General features: G+C 35.0%; 1 protein-coding gene across 1 annotated transcript in view; it reads right to left on the reverse strand.

Annotated features, from left to right (window-relative positions):
• PIK3C3 (phosphatidylinositol 3-kinase catalytic subunit type 3) overlaps positions 1 to 24,651 on the reverse strand; it is a 143,412-nt gene that overhangs the window by 84,175 nt on the left and 34,586 nt on the right. Inside the window, exons 5-10 of the mRNA XM_044243073.1 lie at positions 17,852 to 17,938; positions 16,189 to 16,284; positions 13,606 to 13,677; positions 11,628 to 11,732; positions 10,870 to 10,962; positions 2,611 to 2,796 (exon numbers count right to left, since the gene is read on the reverse strand). Coding sequence (XP_044099008.1) covers positions 2,611 to 2,796; positions 10,870 to 10,962; positions 11,628 to 11,732; positions 13,606 to 13,677; positions 16,189 to 16,284; positions 17,852 to 17,938 — 639 coding nt within the window. The remainder of the gene's footprint in view (positions 1 to 2,610; positions 2,797 to 10,869; positions 10,963 to 11,627; positions 11,733 to 13,605; positions 13,678 to 16,188; positions 16,285 to 17,851; positions 17,939 to 24,651) is intronic.

Below are 24,651 nucleotides of genomic sequence, written 5' to 3' on the forward strand. Positions count from 1 at the left end.
TCATGCAATCTTTCTGCATATGTGTATGAGTACAGTTTTCAAAACTATGACCCACATAATCTTTCCTCATAGCTGTCAAGTGACATAAGCAGCAATTATGATTATTTTTTTTGGATAGGAAACAGAATAATATAAGATGTTCCCGAAGACATATATTTAGGTACACAGAGTCAGAGAAAAGACAAAATTCATCTTAATATACATCAGTAGTAACAGAATTAAAAGACCTTTATATAATTTATTACTGAACTAAGTTCAGAGAAAAGAAAATCAGGAGATAACTTAACCATCATAATATTTATGCTATCTAGATCTCTAACACCTCAAAGGGCACCTGAGTGGCTCAGTCAGTTAAGCATCTGAGTCTTGATTTCAACTCAGGTCATGATCTTAGGGTCATGACGGCGAGGCTCTGGCCTAGTCCCTCAACCTGCTCCATTCAGCCAGGAGTCTGCTTCTCTCCTTCTCCTCCTCCCTCATCCCCCGCTCCCCCGCCATGCTCTCGCACGCAAGCTCTCTCTCTCTCTCAAATAAATTAATAAATCTTTGAAAAAAAAAAAAAAGACTTCAAAAAACTACCAAATTCTGCAATTTAAAATGTACACAATGCTTCTACCATTATCCTCTATCTCATAACAAAAATTATAAAATGGTCTAGAAATAGTTCAGTACCTACATGAATATGGCTATACTACAGACAATCAAATACTTAGTTTATAATCCTGTGAGGGAACTTAAGACAGACAATAAAAAATGAGGACTTAAATTTTTCCATTTAAATTCTGAAACCACAATGAGAGGCTGTCTTGACTATAGCCCAAAGGCTTTTAGCTAAACTCTATGACTCGTGTCAAACATAGAGAATTAATGATTTTAGTTAAATTTCAAATGAACTTAAAAATAAATATTTCAGTATTTCCACATTTCAATTTTTACTTGTGATACGGTAAAGACAATGAGGAAGAAAGATAATATGCTGAATCACAATGCTTAGGATTGCTCTTTAACAGGAAATTGAAAAACATCCTATTCCAATAAAATTATACAATATCTGAGATTTGCCTCCAAATAATCCAGTGGAGGGTAGGGAATGGAGAAGAGGAAATAAGTGGTGTTACAGTTGAAACAAGACCAGCTATGAGCTGGCAAATGCTGAAGACGGGTAAATTATATGTGAACATTCACTGCACTATTTATTGTTTACATTTTACAATAATTAAACACAGACATACATCAACCTTACTGACCTTAATAAATGCTGTGTTTGCCACTATGAATTCAAAATGATTTTTTTAAAAAAAATCTTTGATGGGGGCACCTGGGTGGCTCAGTGGGCTAAAGCCTCTGCCTTTAGCTCAGGTCATGGTCCCAGGGTCCTGGGATCTCTGCTCTTTGCTCTCTGTTCTTTGGGGAGCCTGCTTTCTCCTCTCTCTCTCTGCCTGCCTCTCTGCCTACCTGTGATCTCTGTCTGTCAAATAAATAAATAAAAATCTTTAAAAAAAAAAAAGATCTTTGATGTTACTTGTTGTATGGGGTCAACATTCACATATTTTATATTATATATATCATATAAAAATATATATATATTAACATATGAGATATACATATAATATAACTTATGAGATACACACACACACACACACATATATCTTGAGGCTTGAAAAGAGTTATCTCATATCCATAAGTCCTGCAGCTAGCATAAACTATTAGGTTATGTTTGGAAAAGACATCCACCATATAAAAAGTGATAAGTATAAATAAAACTGCTGGATTACTCTATCTTATTAGCAATTACTAAAATTCAAAATCTAGCAATGCTTTGTGTCAACATAGAGTGTTCCTCCTTCCCTGGTGGCTTTATATGTATATAAATAGCCAGCATAAAGTTTGCAGTCTTTGCTTTCCAGAGGATTCAAAACCACCTTCAGGAAATCTACATATACATGTAATTGTCAGCAGCTGAAAGTTTAAAGGAGAAGTTTGAAGGAGAATAAGATGACCATGCATCTCTATGCTTTAAAGGCCCCAAGGGCTTTTCAAGGCTGCAATTAAATGTGGCTTGTTGTATACTGACTGATAGAGGGGATCTGAATTATTCCCTAGCTGGTGCTGCATTAAACCATTTTTCATTAGAATTCTTTTTTCCAGACAGAGCAATACAAGCTCTGCTGCCAGGTAAATGTCCTGGGAGAGATTGTCCTATCATGTAACAGATCAGGAAGTAAATTTTCATTTCACAGAAGAGTCCTTGGAGGAATATTTTAATTTTACTACTGAAAACACACCTAGTATATCCTTTCCCTTCTAAAAATCTCTCTCCCTCCCTCCCCACACCCCCCCCACTCCTTCCTTACACACACACACACACACACACAGAGGTGGCAGGGATATGCTATAAGAGTCTAAAATGAGGGTCTAGTTTAAAATGTACCCAGTCTGGGCCACCTGAGTGGCTCAGTCGGTTGAGCATGTGAATTGATCTTGATTCAGCTCTTGATCTCGGGGTCATGGATTCAAGCCCTGCACTGGACTCCAACCTGGGCATAGAGCCTACTTTTAAAAAAAAAAAAAAAGCATCCAGTCAAAGAGGACTAATGAATAATAATGTACCTCATCATCTGCTTGTCGCAACCGGGCAACAGCGTAACGCCTCACTGTTGGATTGGTGTAATGGGAGGATAACAGCTCCAAGGAGTCCTCTACATCCATTGGCTTCCATTTCCCTAGAAGTTCTAATGCCTGTTTGGCCTCCTGAGGTAGATCCCAATTAACACATTTCAAGAACTTTGTCAAAGCCTAAAATCAGAAAAGATTTCAAAATTAGAAACAACAGCTTATCACCTGGGGTAAGGAAGGTCAAGGGTGACTAGGCAGAGTTTCACTTAGTGCTAATGGCAGAGCCACAGAGTCGATGACAGACTCCTTGTGTAATCACTACACATAGTTATACATATGATCCTAGAAAATGCTACAGGACAGAGAAAAAAAAGAAATACATTCCCTGTAAACTTTACATTTTTCAGGTTAAACCACTTATAGAGCACTAAGAATTTTTAAATTTCTTTGGCTTTTCATTTTCCTTTTTTATTTTAAAATAGTGCAGGCCTTAAGACATGGAAATAAAGAGATGAGGCACATTCTCATGAAATGCCTTAAAGACAATCTTCATTTTAAAACATTAACATGAGACATAAAACACTGCAGCCAACAAATGAAGAGTCCAAAGTCAAGTGAGGGTAGAATCTCCAACACTAACCTTACTCTCAAACATCTCCCCAGATCACTGGGTTTCCTAAACACTCACACATGAGGGCTCAAACAAAGTATGTACAGCTCTTACACAGAGAACTAACTATTTGAAAAGACAGTCAATCAAAAATCTCCACAGAAAGAAGCACATAGATAAATACAGAAGCAGCAGCAAGTATTCTATGATTCAGCTGCCCGTTCATAGTGCCTTTCTGGAACCTCACTTCTTTAGACAGGCAGCATATTTATCTAAAGTTTTCACAAGATCATCCAGGTAAGTAAATGACCTTGGAGCATAACACTCATGGTTGCATACATAATAAATGCTCTTTTAAAAAGGCTGAATACTTGTTTTCCATAAGGAAAAAGAAAAAAAAAAAGATCTCTATTGTCACATCTTCCTAATGAGAACACTTTTCAGGCTGATCCCATTTTCTTCTTTCCCATGACTTCATCTTTTGAACAAAGATAACTTTAAAATTTTAAATTCCTACTCTGCCCAAATAAATCCTTTCATTAGTAAACTATCAAGTTCTCAAGAAAATGTCTTTTTGTACAATAAAACACAATTACTGGTTAGTATGACATAAATGAACCTTGATGCCCATCACCTAACTTACTCTTAATTTAACTAAATTAAGCAAAAAAGCACAATGGAGATTATCTAGTCCATGGCTCAAAGTGTATATCATCTCAGTTAAGTGGCTTACCTATCACCTCAAAATGGTGGACAATCTACATGCAAAATCCACATTATCTTGAGTATGGCATAGCCTTCTAGCTAAAAGCCTTAATACCAGTTTCACTTCTAATCATTTCATACAAACTCTCAGACGCTCAAGTTAGAAGTGATGTTAGAATGACTCTTCAACTATCAACAGAAATTCATCTTCTAACATCCCTGACAAAAAGAGACCTAATATTTAAGTAATTTCAGTGACTAATTTCCAAAGCACCCATTCTTTTTATGGACGGTGAAGCCATCTTTATTTTTTAACTGTAATGTACCAAAAGACAAATGTGTTTTCATATAACTTCTTCCCACTAATCAGTTTATTTTTTTTCCCACTAATCAGTTTAAATGGGAAGAATGAGAGTAAATTTAACCCCACCACATGGACATCTTTTCTAACAGTTGATGATGACTGCCATACGGCTACAGTGTGGTGTCCTATTTATAAAAACAAACAAACAAAACCAATATACAAACATAACAACAAAACCTTGGCTTCTTTCCCAAAACCGATACTTTGCACCACAATCCTCTAACTCTCATTAAGCGACCTTTAATTCTCCTTCTATGTTTCAACCAAGCTAACCTATTTTTTACATGACTTTGTCTAACTCCCATCTATAAGCTCTTCACCCAAATAGTAGTGTCATGTTCAAGGCCAGCTTGTCAAAGACTCAATTTTTCCAGTAAGTTTTCAGCAACTCTGAGCTCTTCCTTTAGTAGCTGCCTTAATTTTTCTCTCTTCATTCAAATGATGCTCTTCTAATTTGGCAGGCATTCTTATCTCTACAATTGGAGCCTGCATTGCGCAAGACTGGCTATCCATTTCTTCTGTACCTTCCGCATGCCATTTAGCACAGTGCTCCCTTCTCCATGTAAGAACACAGACCACCCTTCTAACTTATTCCATGCATTTTTCACTTTTAAAATGTATTTCTAGGGGCATCTGGGTGGCTCAGTGGGTTAAGCCGCTGCCTTCGGCTCGGGTCATGATCTCAGGATCCTGGGATCCAGCCCCGCATCGGGCTCTCTGCTCAGCAGGGAGCCTGCTTCCTCCTCTCTCTCTCTCTCTGCCTGCCTCTCTGCCTACTTGTGATCTCTCTCTGTCAAATAAATAAATAAAATCTTTTTAAAAAAATAAATAAATAAAATAAAATAAAATGTATTTCTATGTTGAATGTTAAAACAAAGCAATATTTCTTAAATAACTACAATGAAAAATTTTCCATTTCACAGCACATCAGCAATCTTAATAGAAATGTGTGGATATGTACTTATAAGCAAATCTCATAGCATGCTGATGTACTCAATTCAATAACTGAAACAATCTCACCCCCAGATTCTCAGATTTACAGATTTATTAGTAAGATTTATAGATCATGCTGCTGCCAAGGAACTTAAGGCACGTACAAAAAAATTCACGACTTTATAATGCTTAATGTCACAAATGTAAACAAAGAGATAGTAGAATAAAGAAGGAAACAAGGAGAAGAGAAAAGAGAAAGGCAGGAAGTGCAAGAATTTGAGGCAATAGTCATGATGATACTTAATCTCTGGCCCTTTAAAGATGCTGTACTGATGTAAAGGTACAGGATTCAAATGATGTGATTTTATCCTTAGAGTTTCCACAGATAACTGGAGGGTACAGGCTTTAGAGCAGAGTGTTTGGGGTCAAATCCTAATTCCCAACTCCATCAATTAACTAAGTCATTAGAAGTACATTATTTAACTTTAAATAACAAATCTTATAAGGTTGTGGTAATGATTAAATAAAGTTACTGAGTGTAAATGTTTAGAACAGTACTTTTTAATATAATAAATATAATAAATATTTGATGTTATTTTATCATCTGATATTACTGTTATTCTATTTGACATTGAGTCAACATCAAATGTTAATATTTACACATTTATTGCCATGTTTCATATTAATAGGAATATTATATTAACCTCCCTTCTGATCTTAGAACCTCCCCACTATTATCTCTAACTCTTAGAATCATGTTCACAATCACTTCAAAGATGAAAAAACTATGTTCACCATATATATATGTCTAGTTTTAACGTCTACTAAGTTATTGGAAATTTCTAATTTGTTGCTAAGAGAAACCCATTCCTCTACTCAGAACACTTCTGACAACAAACGTGGTTTGTTCCACACCCAACAATTCCTTAATTTTCTGAGGACAGGAACTAGGTGTCCCACAATCTAACTCAGTTTGAAACTACCTGGAATTTCTGAAGATTCCAGAGATTAAAGAGTCGGTCTCACAAAACTGCTTCCCATTTCAGATGTCAATTGCAAATTTGGGGTCCCCACGTTGACCACACTGCTGTCTGACTTGGGTACAAATCAAAAGTTACCAACACATTCCTCAGGTTCAGGAATTTGCTCTAACAGCTCACAAAACTCAGAGAAATATTCTACTTATTACTGCCAATGCACTGTAAAGGATATAAAATGAATAACCAGATGAAAAGGTACATTGGGCAAGGTGTGGAAGGATCCCAAGCAAAGGAGCTTCTGTCCCTATAAAAGTCTTGGGTATGCCACTCTCCAGTCACATGCATGCATTCACCAACCCAGAAGCTCTACAAACCCTGCCATTATAGGTTTTAATGAAGGTTCCATTATGTAGGTATGATTTCTCAAATTTCTAGCCAGTGGTGATTAAAGCAATTCCTAGTCCCTCTCCTAGAGGTAAAGGGGTAAGGGTGATAATTCCAACTCTCTAATCACTTGGTTGGTTCCTCTAGCAACCAGCCCCCTCAAGCAAGAGTCACCTTAATATGAAAAACTCCAGTATGGTTAAAAGAGACTTATCATGAGTAACAAAAGACACTCCTCTCATCCCAACCACTCAGGAAATTCTCAGGACTTTAGAAACTCTGTGCTAAAGACAAAAACCAAATATATATTTCTTATAATATGACAATATCATACTGGTACTTCTAAAACTTCAGACTGAAAACTGAAAATATCTCCTCACCCTGCTCCTTCCATTTGCCCTATTTCCATATTTTAGACACTCAAGCCAAACTCCTGGGAGGTGACACCAAGTTATTTTATCCATTCTCCTCTCCTTCCCTTGCCCTCCAATATCACTCTTAAAATCATACATGAGCCTCCTAATTAGGTCTCTTTTTCCATTCCCAGATCTCCTCCAATCCACCTTGGCTTGACTTCCTTAAAACAATTACTTCTTAAGACACATTCTGTTGCTGTAGTGGTTTGTTTCCTATGGCCAGTGAAATCCAACTCCCAGGTGTAGAATTCAAGGCTCAAATGGACTCCATCTTTTCTGTTTACCCAACACATTGCCTTACTCATGCTTTTCTTCCCCATGAAAAATTATCATCAAATAAAAATATCATCGAAGCTTATTCAAATTTCAAGACCAATCTTTGCTCTGTGAAATTTCCTTCGTATCACAGCACACTGTTTGTTCTACTCCACATTTCTACTATAGCAATTACCTAAATGTTTATTAAGAGTAACCTTTAATCAATTAAACGCTTATGCTTCTCCATTTTAACTGTGTAGAAATATTATTTCCCTAAAACAGTTTCAATTTATATGGAGACAGAGAAATGGTTTTTTGAAGCTCAGAGTCTTGAACAATACTAGGCCAAGAGTGGTAAAAAACACTTTCTGAACTGAATTCATTACTGCTATGGTTTGTCATCAATTTCTTGACAGGAAGCACAAATATGATTATTGTCCTGATGCTACTGTCTCAGTAGCTACTTCAGAAACAGCTTCACAGAACAGTCAGTGCATCACTATTATCTTTACCACATGTGACTCTTCTTACTGCTCTTTCCCCCCAAAGATAATAAAAAGCCATTAAGAAAGTTATTTTCAATTAATATTTTTATAAGCAGAAACCATTTACCACTGACTCGTTTTGAAAGTTACAATATTCACATTTTGGATTTCATAAAAATAGGTTACTTCCTACATAGTATGGACCACAAATTTAAAAATTCTTCCTAAATGTCATTGGTTTTGCTAGACAAAGTGGTTATTGTGAACTTTTTAGGTGCAATATCAAATCCAGACTAGATGGTTTTCATCCGAAGTACTTAAGACAGGTCATTTAGAAAAAAGTAGGTGGGAAGACGAAATTTAATTAAAAAGTAATAAGAAACGTAACTTTGTAAGACCTAATTTCTATCAATTTGTTTTCTGAGTACTGTTTTCTCTCCAGGAAATCTTTTCAGCCCTGTGGCCCAAATGCCAAATAACCTAAATCAGTTTCTGAGAAACTGACACTGAAAGAATTTCTTAGTATAAATAAATTAAGGGACAGGGGTATCAGAGTATTTGTTTTCTACAAAACCCATTTTAAATTATTACAAAGATACAAATGCAGCTGTGTGAATAATTCCTCTGGTCACTTCAAGGCCAATATATATATTTGGTTTACTGAAAAGTGCTTCCCAAACATTAAAAAATATTGTTTGTTCTACTCTAGTGATCATAAGAATCCTATAATATGTCCTGAGAATTGAAGTTTCATCACCCACCTTTCGAAAACTTGAAATCAACTAGTTAAATGAAACTTGTCACACACTTTATATCACTTGAGCATTTTATTTCTTTTGCACATATCTAGAAGTAATTGAATTTCAGTGAGAAGTGACTACTTGTTTAAACAAACAATTTTTCTTGCAAGCCTTTCTATCTAAGGCAGTTCTGCTCTGTAAATCTTTTCTATGCTTCTTGAACCCATATATTCTAACAGGTTTAATTCAATATCTCACTGTGTATTTTAGAAAACACTGTGCTAAATTCAAGATGCAATTTCTGGGACCAAGGTTATTCTTCATTTAACTGAATATCATGTACTAACCCAATCTTTTTTATAAAACACAGAATCATACCCTGAGTTTCTATTGATGAATATTTCCCTTTTTTGCAGTGATGACGAGAATAACACTCAAAGTTATACTGAATTTAAAATTCTTCTCTCACTCTTCTTAAGGACGTAAAGAAGAGTTAATATGACTTATCTACAACGAATTTCCCAAGGTATCAATAAAAGATAAAGAAGAAAAGCTGAAGAGTTAAGATGAATTGCAAATGAATTTTTATCTTTACTTCAGAAACTAAAAGAAACGCAAGTGTTTCAGAAAAGCAAATTCAACAAAGTAGCTAAAGACTGTCTCATGAGATTGTAGAACATATTCATTCATTCTCATAGAATTATATAATAGCTTTCTGACAGATCTTAATTTTCCTAACACTTCTATGTTTTGTCCCCCAAAAAGATGCAGAATGCAGAATGCAGAATGCCTGCTCAGGATGACGTTGCAAATATTTTCCCTACAATCCACTTTTCTACAGCTTCATTGACTGAGTTCGCTTCTAACTCAGAGATATGAGCACATCAAGAGTTAGCATCTGTAAGTTCTGTGCTGCTGCACAGGTCTCCTCATCTGTAGAAGACCCACATTAAGACTGATATTGTTGTGGGACTGAAAAGATCCCTGGCACACCGTGGATGGTGAATCCATACTGGTTACTACTATCTTATCTTTTTTTTTTTTTTAAAGATTTTATTTATTTATTTGACAGAGAGAGATCACAAGTAGGCAGAGAAGCAGGCAGAGAGAGAGAGGAGGAACCAGGCTCCCCGCTGAGCAGAGAGCCGGATGTTGGGAGCTTGATCCCAGGACCCTGAGATCATGACCTGAGCTGAAGACAGAGGCTTTAACCCACTGAGCCACCCAGGTGCCCCACTACTATCTTATCTTTAGAGTTAATCCTAGAACCTATGTTCTAAGAATTGACAGTTCTAAGAATTGACATACTTTAAGTATGAAAAGAGACCTAGAAGTTCCCAATTATTTAATCAACTCATATTAAATATGAAAACCACAACTCAGACAGGTGAAATGATTGACCAGCTGTCAAAAAGCTTCTTAGTGGCAATAGTAACACAAGGAACCAAGTCCCCAGACTCAAATCTAGTGCTAATTTATCATAATTCTCTCTCCAGAAACTTCATCAACTCCTTGGTTTCATTAAGAAAAGCAAATGTCTACAGGTGCCTCCTTAGCGCAGTAGGCAGTGCGTCAGTCTCATAAGAAAAGCAAATGTCTAGGGGCCCCTAGATGCCACAGTTAAGTGGCCGACTCCTGATATTCGACTCCTGATTTCGGCATAGGTCATGATCTCAGAGTTGTGAGACTGAGACCTGCATCAGGCGCTCTCTCTCTCAAATAAATGAATATATCTTTTTAAAAAAAAAGGAAAGAAAAAAAATGTCTCATTCTAACCTTGCCTCCTGCATGCCAAGATGGATGCCACTCCACAAATTCAATTTACATATTTCAAATTACACTTCTCATACTCTCTCTCTAGCTACATCTCCTCCAAAATTCTATAGTCCCTTGAATAACATAAATAGTTGGCTAGTCATCTAGGCTGAAAGAGGTGAGAACAACGAAGACAGAAGTGAATCAACATTCACTCTGCATCTACTAAGTGCCAGGTACTTGGCCAGTTTATTCACCAGTATTACCTCACCTGTGAAGAAGGGCAGGCATGATTAGAAAATTGAGGAAACCAAGCTTCCAAAGAAATTCTCCTAACCTTACATAGTTAAGAATAAGTAGAAGTGCCAGAAACTGAACCCAAGTCTCTCTGACTTAACCCATTCAAACTATGCATGCATGCATAATCTGTGCACCACGTAACTGGTACCTGTGTCTTTGTGCATATACCCTTTGTAATATTGAAAAAATAATGTATCATACATATTCACCTATATCATATTTTTAATTTGACAGTAACACTCTATTTCCATGGGAATTTAACTTCATCTTATTAGCAAAAATCTTACAGATAAATCAGATATGAAAACATTCAAGATACTCACCTTTTCTTGATTAGTAAGATAGTATCTAAACTTCCAAACAAGATCTTGTTCTTCATACGTAAGTTGCTTGGTTGGTGGATAACTCACAATAATCTACAACAAAGGAAAAAAACTACTTTTGTCAAATATATTCTTCCTATTTACTTCCATTTCATTAAAAATTTTTCATTTATTTAAATATTTCTATAGTAGAACTTGTATAGAAGTAGGGAGAATGTACATGCAACAGAGTAAAACTTAAACCTGCTGTACTTATTAGTCTAAAAAGAAAATTATTGGAGTGTAGGGGGAGAAAAAGACGAAATTTAAAAATTAACACTCCATATAAAAATCTGTAACTACAGAGCTCATTTCATAAATAAACCAAATCAAAATAGCAAAAGTCCCCTTTTATATAACTGAGTTTATAAACAATAAACATTTCCCCTATGAAGTTAACACACACAATGCATTTGTGCACACCAAGGTTTCTCTGAGCCAGTACCTTAGGGCCATTTTCTAAGACCACTATATCAAGAAAGTATATACTAGTTGTAGATCTGCCTCCAGGGTTAATATATTTTCTTAAAGCCCCAAAATGATTTAAAACAAAAACAAAAACTACAGAAAAAACAAATCTGTTGAAATTACACATATTTTATTACCCTGGGGAAAAAATATGCATCTGAACCACTTTCAAATGAGTGGCTAACATATCCGCTGCAACCAAATTACAAATTTCATTTTTTTTTATATTAATACTTTAAAAATTCTCTTACATTTAGTTGATCTCTTGTGGCAGCATTAGGTTTGAGATCATGGTCAGACGGTCCACTTCTTAAACTCCGGGCAAGCTTGTGGTGTTTGCTCTCAACTAAATTCTCCTATGAATTATTTATAAATACTTATCAATAATGTAAGTTTCATCAAAAGGAAGTTTCAACAGCCAATTAGAAATGCAAAAATAAGTAGTTGCTTACTCAAGACCACTTTATAACACTTAACATATTATTCTTGTTACAACTTTAGTCCCCTATGTATTTTTTTTTTTTTTGAAATACCTCATCTCAGGGTCATGATTTCATAGGTCCTGAGACTGAGCCTCAAATCAGGCTCCACCCCTGGCAGGAGTCTGCTTCAAGATTCTTTCCCTCTGTCCCTCCCCCTATTCTCTCTAAAATAAATAAATAAATCTTTAAAAAAAAAAAAAAAGAATGAAAATTAATTTAAAAAAAATCACCATTTTGTGATAGGGAAACTAAACATGTCTTATGCTTCTCTAGTGCCATACTAAGCATTTGCTGTTCCAGCTTCTTAAAACATCTCATAACACCTCCTATTCTCCATACAGTCAAGGTTTTCACATCCTCTACACACACAGATAAAACCTGCACTCTATAATCTTCCCTGACAACCCAGGCTAAAGCATTCCCTCTTCCTATAAGCTACTAGTGACCTTGTAATATCCCTGTACTATCATCTTAGCAGTTTAACTTGCCAGTAGTGACTGAGGGCAGGGAACTTCACTGAAAGTAAAGTACTCATAAGGCCTTGTTTTTTTAATACTTAAATCCAATCCCTGATCTATTTGGAATTTTTCTTTATGTACGATGTGAGGTATGGGTCTAATTTAATTTTTTTTAAGATTTTACTTATTTATTTGACAGGCAGAGATCGCAAGCAGGCAAAGAGGCAGGCAGAGAGAGAGAGAGAGAGGGAGGAAGCAGACTCCCCACTGAGCAGAGAGCCTGATGTGGGGCTGGATCCCAGGAACCTGAGATCATGACCCAAGCCGAAGGCAGAGGCTTTAACCCACTGAGCCACCCAGGTGCCCCGGGTCTAATTTAATTTTATCTTTTTCCAAATGGCTCATCATTAGTTCCCCAGCACTATTTTCCAGTGATGAAATGTCACCTTTATAATATTTAGGATGTTTGTTTCCAAAAGATTCCCAGGTTGCCTTTTTTCCTAGTTTTTTATACTCTTTGATGTTGGAACATCAGTCATTACTTCTTGCTTTAATGACCTGTATTTACCTCCATCATCATACTTTTATCTTCTAATATACTACTTTAAATTCACTTTGGTCTGATTAAGAAGGTAACTAATCCAATTAGAAACATAAAAAATAAGAATAAAATGGTTCAGGGTGATGTCATGAGTTGTAAGTGTGAATATCATGGTATTATGCTACTAAAAGGATTTTTTGCTGAAACTTTCTAAATTTAAAGTCATCAAATTAAACCACTATTGCAAAGAATTCTTCCTGCTTCACATCCCCAAACTATCACCTCAAAAATTCCATAGATGGGTATCTCAAAATCATCCAAGTCACCAAGATCCAAATTAAACAGTTCTAGTAGCTACAATGATCTTCCAGATTTTTCAACAAAATTAATCTCCCTAAAATTCTCATCCATTGAACCCAGTGTTACATCCTGGTATAAAAAACTTCCCTCCCAGTCTTTCAAATATCTGCTTCCCAAGTTCTCACTTCAAGACTACATCCCTTACTCTTCCAATAATTCAAATAAATGTTTCTCCAACAATATACTATTCTAACCGTATTTTTAGATGTTGATATTGTAAAGTTCCACCTGAACCTACTTCCAGTTAGCTAAAATGGACTTATAAGTCACTTCTGGGTAACTGACTTAGTTACAGATATACTTTTTTAAAAGAAAGTGTATGCTGTAGATCCAAGTCATAATCACTCTGGAGAAAAGCACTTTTGTAAGAAATTTGGCAATAACTCACCATAGACATCTGAGGGTCAGGAACTTTTACTATCTCAAAGCTTGTTAAAATTGGAGATGACTCATCACCATCCTGGATTATAGTGTAGTAAGTTAAAAAAAAAAATAAACAAAATTTAACCAAATGGTAAGAAATAATACATGATAATGTACACTCCAAAGTATTTTAGTTCTATTTAATGAACACTATTCCTCCCTTTTAAAGAAGCATCTTCTTTCAACTGCAATTTAAAATACATATCCAATTTTTACCTATTATTGCTAATGAATATTTGGGGAAAAATAAAATCTAACAATAAAAAATTTGTTACAGTTTTTAGATATATGAGGTCTAAGAATCAGTAGATTGTTTTTGTCAGTTATTTTTAACTCTGCTTATAACCCTAGTGGGCCAAAGTAATAATATCCTAATTTTCAAACTTACAACTAGAAACCACAAAGTATGACTAAACTATGGCACAAAGGATGTGTTGCATCATTTTCAAAAAATACTAAGTAGATGTTGGTAACTTTCAAATTAGCACAACTGAGTTCCATTCAAAGAAGCTGGATTTTAAGCAAGGTGTTAATGTTAGCTGAAATTTATACATAGCTAGAGACTCAGCAGCGTTGCTTCTACTCAATACCATGGAGACTTGAATAAGAAGAATTAATCCATCAATTCTTAAGACACAAAGCTGCTTTACTTTCTTGGTATTATCATTTTTGGTAATTCAGCATAGTAAATGTCACTGCATACATACCAGAAAATGGTAAACTAATTAAATTCATTTCCTCACAACTGTATACCTCACATCAAGCTTTTCTGTCAAATTCCAAATGCTAGTATTTCCAATGTAAGATACGTGCAGGCAAATCAGGAGAGAGTGAAAGAAGGGAAGTACTGGGACTTGACTTTAGTTCAGTAATTGAGTCTTACAGAAAACCACAAATTCCCACAGCCGTTGTTTAACAGGCTGGTTCTCAGTCACAACACCAGAAAACACATTTATCAGCCCAACTGTGACAAGTAATCTTCACTAAGGCTATCTGTCACAAAAGACAGGTGACAAGAAAGTCTATTTCCATTAGATTCAATACACTAGCCCAGCAATCTTTACACTAAGTGGAAATATGACAGGGTAGGTAGACAGGCATTAATTTATGAGCAATTTTTAAGAAGCAGCAGAAAGGGGCCAAGAACCTTTTCAAAAACACTTCAAATTCTTCTAATTTTTATTGTTATTATTTCATCTATTATCAAAGCTGTCTTTCAAAAGATCCTTCAAATCTCTTCTGCTTCAAAGCACCATTTCCATTGGCATGTTTTTGCAATACAAACCCTACAAATCCTGGAGGAGAAATAATACTTTTTCATTACACATAGTATAAGATGTAAAATGTTAGTTTATTAAAGTGACAAAACAATTTCACTCACCTATATTTCCCCTTTTTAATGTAGCTTTTCTAATGAATTAATAAGCAATGTTAGTCTATCTTCCTAACTTCTTTTTACCAAAGACTATCATTTATCAACTAAAAGTTAACTTTTCCTAACCTTTTACTAAAGGGAAGGGATACAAGCTAAAGAGAAAAAAAATATGTGTTAACTTGAAAGTTACCAGAAAAGTGATCATAAATTAACTACACAAACTCAAAACTCCATTACGAAAACTTTTCAAGTAGTAACTTACATTTATGAAAAAATACGTATTTTAAAAAATCACTATGACAGCTTTAATAAATAACACTAAAGCATAAATATAATTTAGAAGTGTTGCTTCTAATACACAAATATATTGCATATAAGCTTAGCTATATACTAAAAGAAATATTATTCCATTATGCCATGTATCAAAAGTCTGCCCTCATTCATACTGATTTAAGCACCTGTCTAAGGTTATTTCCACAATAATACCTGGTTTATGTGATTCTGAACTACGTGTGCAATTATTTCTATAGTGCTTAAATTAAGACCCTTCAACAAGCATTTAAGGCACAGATATTTTTCAAGTAGCAACATATCAAACACAAAACTACTTTCTTTTGGATAATGAGCAGACCAGAGCCAATCCATTAAATGCATATTTGTTATCACTCAGCCTACTGAGTGATAGACCAATTTTTTTAAAATTCTGCCTTTATTACATAAATACACATTTAGGAAGTTTTTTATAAGCATACATATGTTAGGCTCACACATTATATATACAAACTCAAATAGTAAATATACCCTTAATTTTCAACAGCTTATCACTTAAAAACTGATTCCCTTTTTATTTTTCAAATGAATACTAATTGCTAATAAAGCTATTACTTTAATGTCCGACTTGCCAATTTGCAGAACGATTAATCAAAAAGTTTTTAATCTGTTGCATATTTATTGAATTCTGGAACCTAGAACTGCATTACATGAATGATGGGCTTTTGTAATCTTGTTGTAGCTATATGATCTGATTTGTGTATATACAAACAGCTGCAGCTGACAGCTGTCTGCTGCTATCCTGCAACCAAATAATTCATCTCAGCAGGTACAACAGTAATTTTTTTTAATGTTTCCCCTCCCCTCTACTTCAGAGACTATAAACAGTTCCAAGGCAAATACCTTTTCATAATAAACAATACCATATTCCTTATCATCACACTTGACACATCGAAACTCAACCATCAAGTACATGAAATTAGAACTTCGTTTCTCACTCTAAAAAAAAAAAAAAAGATTTTTATGAAAAATCTTGATCTTCAACATTGTCTTAAAGGATCAGTACGTATCATTATTTCCAATTCACTAATACATGATCTCTCAAGTACAACTTAAAATATAACCAATATTTATTCCATTATTATAAACAACCTTCACAAGTTTTTCACAATTTATGAGTGGTCTTAAGATAACTCGCAATCATTTGTAAATTTTTCTCAATATACTTTAAACATATTGGGAAATAGTTCCTTTCTCTCCAACATAACAATGTGTCCCCTTTAAAAAAAAAAAAAAAAAGAAACATGTAACAAAGTGAAAATAAAATGAAGTCTAAAAGGGTGATAAGTCTTAAACCAGTTTTTAAAATGACTTTAAATCATTATGTGTAAAATCATAAAGGTCTAAAGAAATCACTTAAATTGTTCAGCTTTATGATACATATTATAGTCTAATTATGGTAATGGCAATGCTCTCCTACTTTTTAATGAGTGGGGGTAGAAAAGGTAATAAGTACGACTGGACAAAGTAAGCCCTAACACTGCCTTTTCTACACCAAAGACTATCTAAGTTAAAGAACAGAAAAACATAAGTAAACATTTTGATTTAACTAATTTAGGAATGTGACTATTATAAACATTTAAAAAAGTACATTTTTCTTCTAATTTCAGTAAATGAGAGTGTATTATGAATAAATTTAGAAAAAATGCCCAGTTTATTCATACTGAATATAAACAGCTAAACCAACTAATTTCTTTTTTTTAAATGAACAATAGTAGAATTTAACTTTTATTAAGTGTTCATTATAAAATTAAAATTTTCTCTTTCAACCCAGTAAAAATCATTGAGAGAATATAAAATAAGTCAGCTATGCCCTGTGGTGATCACAATAAATTAGGCATATCACAAAAGTTGACATACTTCTCTGCTAATGTGATTAAAATAATTGTTCTTTCTACTCTCTAGACACAGAATGTTAAGCCACACATCTAGTATTTCAGTGTAAATATATAAAAAAGAAAATTTTGTTCTAACTTTTGGAAAGTTTCATGGAAGCCATCTTTTAATTAAACATATTCTAGACCATAAACAAGATCAAGAAACAAATTACTTTGAACCATGTAAGTTGCAGAGTCCTATACATAGTATAGCACATACTACACACAGTATCTTAACTGGGGACAGGGATTACTAAGAATGACTTAGGGTAAGTGAAGTAAAGGGGCAACACTGTTTCGGAAGAATCCAATACTGAACTGAACCTAAACATAGGCTGCCAAATGGAGAGAGAACACACAAGTGGCTTAACAGTGGCTTCACTTGTACAATACAAGTACAATTATGATGTCCACTGCCTTCTTCATGGTGCAATATAACATTAAAACATAAGAAAAACAGATATTCCAAGTTTTCCACTTATTAACACAAAACTCACAATTACAGGCTATCCTCAATGCTCTCACATTTGTGAGATAATCTGGCAACAAAAGTGCTTCTCAAAAAATCCTGACTTAGACATCTGGGGAAGATATTTAGGGGGAGCAGGGGAAAGAGGGATACAACCCACCTCATTTATCATTTCTATTTCTCTAAATGTCAATCTGTCCAGCCAATCTACTTTCACCATGTGTCCTTGTCGATGAGCTTTGGTGAGCTGTGAATAAATTAAGAAAATTTTAACACAGATTTCATAGAAAGGAGGATAAAAATGGTAATGATCATCAACAGGATACTGAAAGTACTAACTAATGCAATAAGACAATATATTAAGAGAAAATAAATGGTATACAAATGGTGAAGAAAGAAAACTGTATTTGCAGATGACATGATCATATACGTAGATTAAACAAAGAAAGGTCAAAAACTCCAGGAACTAATAAGCAATTACAGCAAAGTTGTAGAATATAAGGTTAACACAGAAATTCAATCTCTTTTCTATATAGCAACAATAAACAAGTCAAATTTAAAATTAAAATCCAACATCATTTACATTAGCACCCCCCCAAAATGAAACTGGCATGAATCTAACAAAACATGGTCTCTATGAAGAAAACTATAGGGACGCCTGGGTAGCTCAGTTGGTTAAGCAACTGCCTTCAGCTCAGGTCATGATCTGGAGTCTGGAGATCGAGTCCCACAGTGGACTCCTTGCTCAGTGGGGAGCCTGCTTCTCTCTCTGCCTGCCATTCTGCCTGCTTGTGTGCGCTCTTTCTCTCTCTCTCTGACAAATAAATGATAAAATCTTTTAAAAAAAGAAAACTAAAAATCTGTGGAACAAAATCAAAGAACTAAATAAATGGAGAGATACTCTGTTCGTGGATAGAAAGACTCAAAACTGTCAAGATGTCAGTACTTCCCAGCTTCATCTATAGAGTCAGTACAATCTCAGTCAAAATCCCAGCAAGACATTTTATAGATATCAATAAGCTGATTCTAAAGTTAATATGGAGACACAAAAGACCAAGAATTGCCAACACAATACCAAAGAAGAACAAAATTGGAGGACTGACACTACCCAACTTCAAGACTTAATATAGAGCTACAATAATCAAAACAGTTTGGTTTTGGCAAAAGAATAAACAAATAGATCAATGGAGCAGAATGTAAAATCCAGAAATAGATCCCATAAAAAGAGTCACCTGATCTTTGGTAAAGAAGCAGGAACAATATAATGGAGCAAAGACTTTTCAACAAATGGTTTTGGAACAACTGGAGTTCCCATACAAAAAAATGCATCTAGACACAGAACTTATACACAAAAATTAAGTCAAATGGATCATCTAAATGTAAAATGCAAAATTATTAAACTAGAAGATAACAAAGGAGAAAATCTAGATGAACTTGGGTATAGGGATGACTTTTTAAATGCAACACAAAGGCATAAGCCATGAAATAAATCACTGATGAGCTGGACTTCATCAGTATTAAAAACTTCTGCTCTGTGAAAGACACTATCAAGACACTAAGCCACAGATTAGGAGAAAATATTTGCAAAAGACACACCTGACAAAAGACTGTTATCCAAAATACACAAGAACTCTTAAAATTCAATAAGAAAATAAGCAGTTTAAGAAAAATGTGCCAAAGTCTCTTAATGGATAGCTCATCAAAGACACATAGAGGGGCGCCTGGGTGGCTCAGTGGATTAAGCCTCTGCCTTTGGATCGGGTCATGATCTCGGGGTCCTGGAACTGAGCCCTGCATCAGGCTCTCTGCTCAGTGGGGAGCCTGCTTCTCCCTCTCTCTCTGCCTGCCTCTCTGTGTACTTGTGATCTCTCTCTCTGTCAAATAAATAAATAAAATCTTAAAAAAAAAAAAAGAAGACACATAGATGGCATATGAACAATATGTCAAGGAAATGCAAATTAAAGATATCAATAAAATGGCCAAAATCTATAGATACCTACAACACCAAAGGCAGATGAGGATTTGGAGCAAAGGAAGTTTCGCTGATTGCTAGGAATTCATTGCTACATTGGGAATGCAAATAGTACAGCCCCTTTGAAAGTCAGTGTAGCAGTTCCTTACAAATTAAATATGTTCTTTTACCATACAATCCAGGAATTGCATTCGTTGGTATTGACCCAAATGAGCTAAAAACATGTCCACACAAAAGCCTACACATGGATATTTATAGCAGATTTATTTAGAACTATAAATATCTGCAAGAATTAAGATGTCCTTCACAGGTGAATAGATAAATATGGTACATTCAGACAATGGACTATTATTCAGTGCTGAAAAGAAAAGTGCTATCAAACCATAAAAAGACATGGAGGAACTTAAAGCGCATATTACTAAGTGAGAGAAGCCAACCTGGAAAAACCACGTACTATATGATTCCACCTATATGACATTATGGAAAAGGTAAAACTATGGAGACAATAAAAACATAATCAGTTGCCTGGGATTAGGAGAAGAAGAATAAATAGGTAACACAGAGAATTTTCAGGGCAGTGAAGCTACTCTGTATAATACTGTAATGATGGCTAAGTGTCATTATATGTTTGTCCAAATCCAAAGAATGCACAACACCAAGAGTGAACCCTGGGGAAAACTGCAAACTTCGGGTGATTATGATGTGTCAATGAAGATTCATCAATTATAACAAATGTACCACTCTGGTGGGTATTGCTGATAATGGGGTATACTATGCAGGTATGAGGACAGAGGACATATGAGAACTCTCTACGCCTTTCCCTTAATATTACTGTGAACCTAAAACTGCTCTATAAAAATAAAATCTTTACATGTCTAAAAAAAAATGGTAATGTCACCTTCACATTTGATATATTTTTATATGTAACAAACCATATACAACTAACTATCAGGTTAAGAAATAGAGTTGGCTAGAGACTAATCATTATATTTTTTTAGAAAAAAACAGCTTAAAAAATTTTTGTTTAAAGGTCCACAATCAGTCATTTAAACATGTTAAAAAATAATCAAGGCCTTCCTAAAAGTATCTCCATTTCTCCAGTTCTTATATTTTGATTATAAAGACAGAGATTTATAATAAGAACAGTTTCCCAAATGGGAAATAAACTACTTTGTCTATTTCCTTCCCAGATCTGAATCTTAAAAAAATTATAAAAAATAAGTTATATACAGTAAGGCATTTCTCTGAGATCTATAATTTAATACTCTAAGATTTAAGGGCATAGGTGTACAAGTGTGTTTTACTCTTAAGAAGCAGTGATTAAAGGATTAACAATAAAAAAGAATTAGTAGTAAGAAAGTAATTTCTGGAGTTGCAGTTGGTACAGCTCTCCAAAGATCTTACATACCAGTCTACCCTTGGTTTCAGAAATCAAGTAATATATTCACTTCAAACCACAGAGAATTCAAGACAATTTCCAAGGTGCTCAAACTGGAACAAGATTTTTGTCTTTGAAAGTGTAATTTAAACACAGCATTATTCTTTTTCAATACCTCTTTTTCTTTTTAAATAAGCTCACAGAATAAAGCAAAACTGGGCGGCAAAGCCTAACATAATAGATTGTATTTATCTGATGTCTTCCTTTCCATTATATATGTTACGATGGTATTCCTACAACGATGTTAAACATTTCTATCAATTATTATCTCTCAAAGAACTAAAAATCTTCACCAGCAATATTCTTTATCTTCTTCAACTAAGGAGCTCTCGTCACAACTATGTGGTCATACTATTTCAGAAGTGAAAACAGTAACTTCATACAAAAAAGTTTGAAAATTACTGTAATATAAAAATATCAGCTTAAATTTCTCCCAAATAAGTAATTCCATTCAGGTAATTTCTTTTTTTTAATATTTTTAAATATTTTATTTTATTTATTTGACAGAGATCACAAGCAGGAAGAGAGTCATGCAGAGAAAGAGAGGAGGAAGCAGGCTCCTGGCGGAGCAGAGAGCCCAACACGGGGCTTGATCCCAGGACCATGGGATCATGACCCGAGCCAAGAAGGCAGAGGTTTTAACCCACTGAGCCATCCAGGCACCCCAATAAATAAAATCTTTTAAAAAAATTATCCTGGGGGCACCGAGTGGCTCAGTGGGTTAAAGCCTCTGCCTTCGGCTCAGGTCATGATCCCAGGGTCCTGGGATCGAGCCCCACGTCAGGCTCTCTGCTCAGTGGGGAGCCTGCTTCCTCCTCTCTCTCTGCCTGCCTCTCTGCCTACCTGTAATCTTTCCCTGTCAAATAAATAAATAAAATCTTTTTAAAAAAATTAAAAAAAATTATCCTGGATAAATGCACATTTGTGCTTCATTATTTGCATACAGAAAATTTAGTCATAAAGAAACGTATGGTACACATACACTATGGAATACCGTATACCTGGATAGGGAAAAAAAAAAAAATCAAGGTTTCTGTTGAAAGCACAAGTGACTGCAAAGAAGAGGTACCACTTATACTATGACTGTTTGTCTCCTGAAAACCTGACCCTGAGATTGAGAGAATTTCTAGATATTTCTGCTTGAATTAGTTTTATAATTTCTGCAGAATTGGGAAGTTGTCACTCAAAATGTCCACTAGCCACCTGTACTATTTATCTATCACTATGTAACAAAGCACTCCAAAACTGAGTGCCTTAAAACAATAATCAGTTTCTTATTTCTCATGATTCCTGGAGAAGTCAAGAAGCCATCTTCTTGTGGGATATCTAGATTTTTTTTTTCCTACTGGCCTAACAGTTTCTCATGAGACCACTGTCATTTCGGTGGCTAGAGCTAGAATGTCCAAGATAGCTTCACTCACATTTCTAATACTTTTGTATTACAAAGGTGGGTTCATCTGGGAAGCCAGGGTGGTTGGACTCCTCTCTTTCTGCATGTATGTTCAATGCTGCTCCCTCTCCAGGTCGTCTTTCAACATAGGCAGTGTAACAGGATACCCAGACTTCTTACATATGGTTCACTGTTCCCACAAGTGCAAAACAGAAGCAATCAAACTGTCTTAAGGTTTAAGCCTGCAACAAGCATAGCATCACTTTAGATGGGCTGTATTAGTTAAAAAAAAAGTCACAGAGCCCCTACGACCCAACAATTGCACTACTGGGTATTTACCCCAAAGACACAAATGCAGTGTGATCTGAAGGGGCACAGGCATCTCAACGTTTATAGCAGGAATGCCCACAAACTATAGAAAGAGCCCAGATGTTCATCAACAGATGACTGGATAAAGATGTGGTGTATATATATATATATTTTATATGTATAGATAATAATATATATATACACATATATACACATATACCTACAATGGAATATTAATCAGACATCAAAAAATGAAATCTTGCCATTTGTAACAATGTGGATGGAACTAGAGGTATTATGCTAAGCTAAATAAGCTAATCAGAGAAAGACAATTATCATATGATTTCACTCAATGTGTGGAATTTAACAAACAAATCTGTAAAACCCAAATAACAGCATGTCCAAGATACTGCTTCAAGTACCAACCATGTACTGACAGACTTAATGGGAAGACAGAAACAATGTATTGGCGTCTTGGATGTTCAATACAAGTGCTGTACTGTATATCGACTAACCATAACTGGGAAAACAAATGTCAAACCTGACAGTTATCTGTGGGAATACAGACTTCCATGATCACTGCAACTCACAGATCATCTCTCCTTATCCATCTTAGTAGGTAGACTCATATTTGCCCTATTAGACTATTAGCTTCTTAAGCACTAGAGCTATAATGGATGATAGAACCCAGCACACATTCACTCAATGAGTATATTTTGAAAGGCCTTCTAATGTAAAAGGGTGACAGATGGAAATCAAATGTTCCTATACTTCAGAATTTTGCTTAAGCTTTGGAGAAAGGAGATGGGAAACATGGGGAGGGGTGATACTCAGAAGGAAGCTGGAGAAAATGATTCATGCCCTTGGGTCACTTATCTTAGAATTTATAAACTCTCAATGTAATTACATATTACTTGATTGCTACTGTAAGCTGCAAACTTCCCTTAGGCCCGCTGTGCTGGAAGCAAGCACAGAAATGTTGAAAAAGAGATGCAAGTTTCCTCCCCTCACAGAACTTAAAGGTAAGACCATAAATGACCATATGTATATCTATAAATTGAAGCCATAATATGAAAGCACTGAACAGAATGCTGTGACACAAAAGAATGGGGGATCTTGAGAAGGTCTCTCAAGAAGATAACATTCAAGCAGAGACCAGAAAGATAAAAGAATCAGGGAAACCAATAGAATATCTCCCAGGCAAAGGAAAGAGTTTGTCTGTCGGCACAACAGTGACATTCATGTACAAGGGATTAAAGACAGACCAGATGGTAGTCCTCAGTAAATATTTCATTAAATAAACCAAGTTCTCTTGAAGGTGGAGGGTAGAAAGATCATATATATGCTTACTTGGAATCACCATTCTTGAAGTTAATCATCATTTAGATTTTTCCTTATAATAGACACTACACTTAAAGCCTAAAGAAGAAAAGGGAGGAGTAATAAGAAGGACTGAAAAATAATGTTTATTTATTACAAGTCTGCAAAGAAATCTCTAGTGAGGTAAATGGGGAGAGGAGGAGGGGAGGGGGAGGAAGAGACTCACTGACTCAAAAGGAAACTGCAGAGAAATGATTTCTGCTTTACAAATATTCCCTGGCCGATTTCTTCCACATTTACATAGCTATTCTACCTTTACAAAAGACATCAATCAACATGTATTTATCAAACAATACCAGACACATGGCCCAAGTTCACAGATGCTATGAAAAGGGGTTACTCTTGTTTGTTCAGAGATGATATGATTGCACAAAAAGCTTAGTGTCTAGGTGTGAAAATGAGATGAACAAATGAGACAGAATATAACTGATAAAACAAAAGAACTCAAAGATGTGTCCCGAACTTTAATCC

The sequence above is a fragment of the Neovison vison genome, chromosome 3 (genome assembly GCF_020171115.1).
Source record: "Neovison vison isolate M4711 chromosome 3, ASM_NN_V1, whole genome shotgun sequence".
NCBI classification, from domain to species: domain Eukaryota; kingdom Metazoa; phylum Chordata; class Mammalia; order Carnivora; family Mustelidae; genus Neogale; species Neogale vison.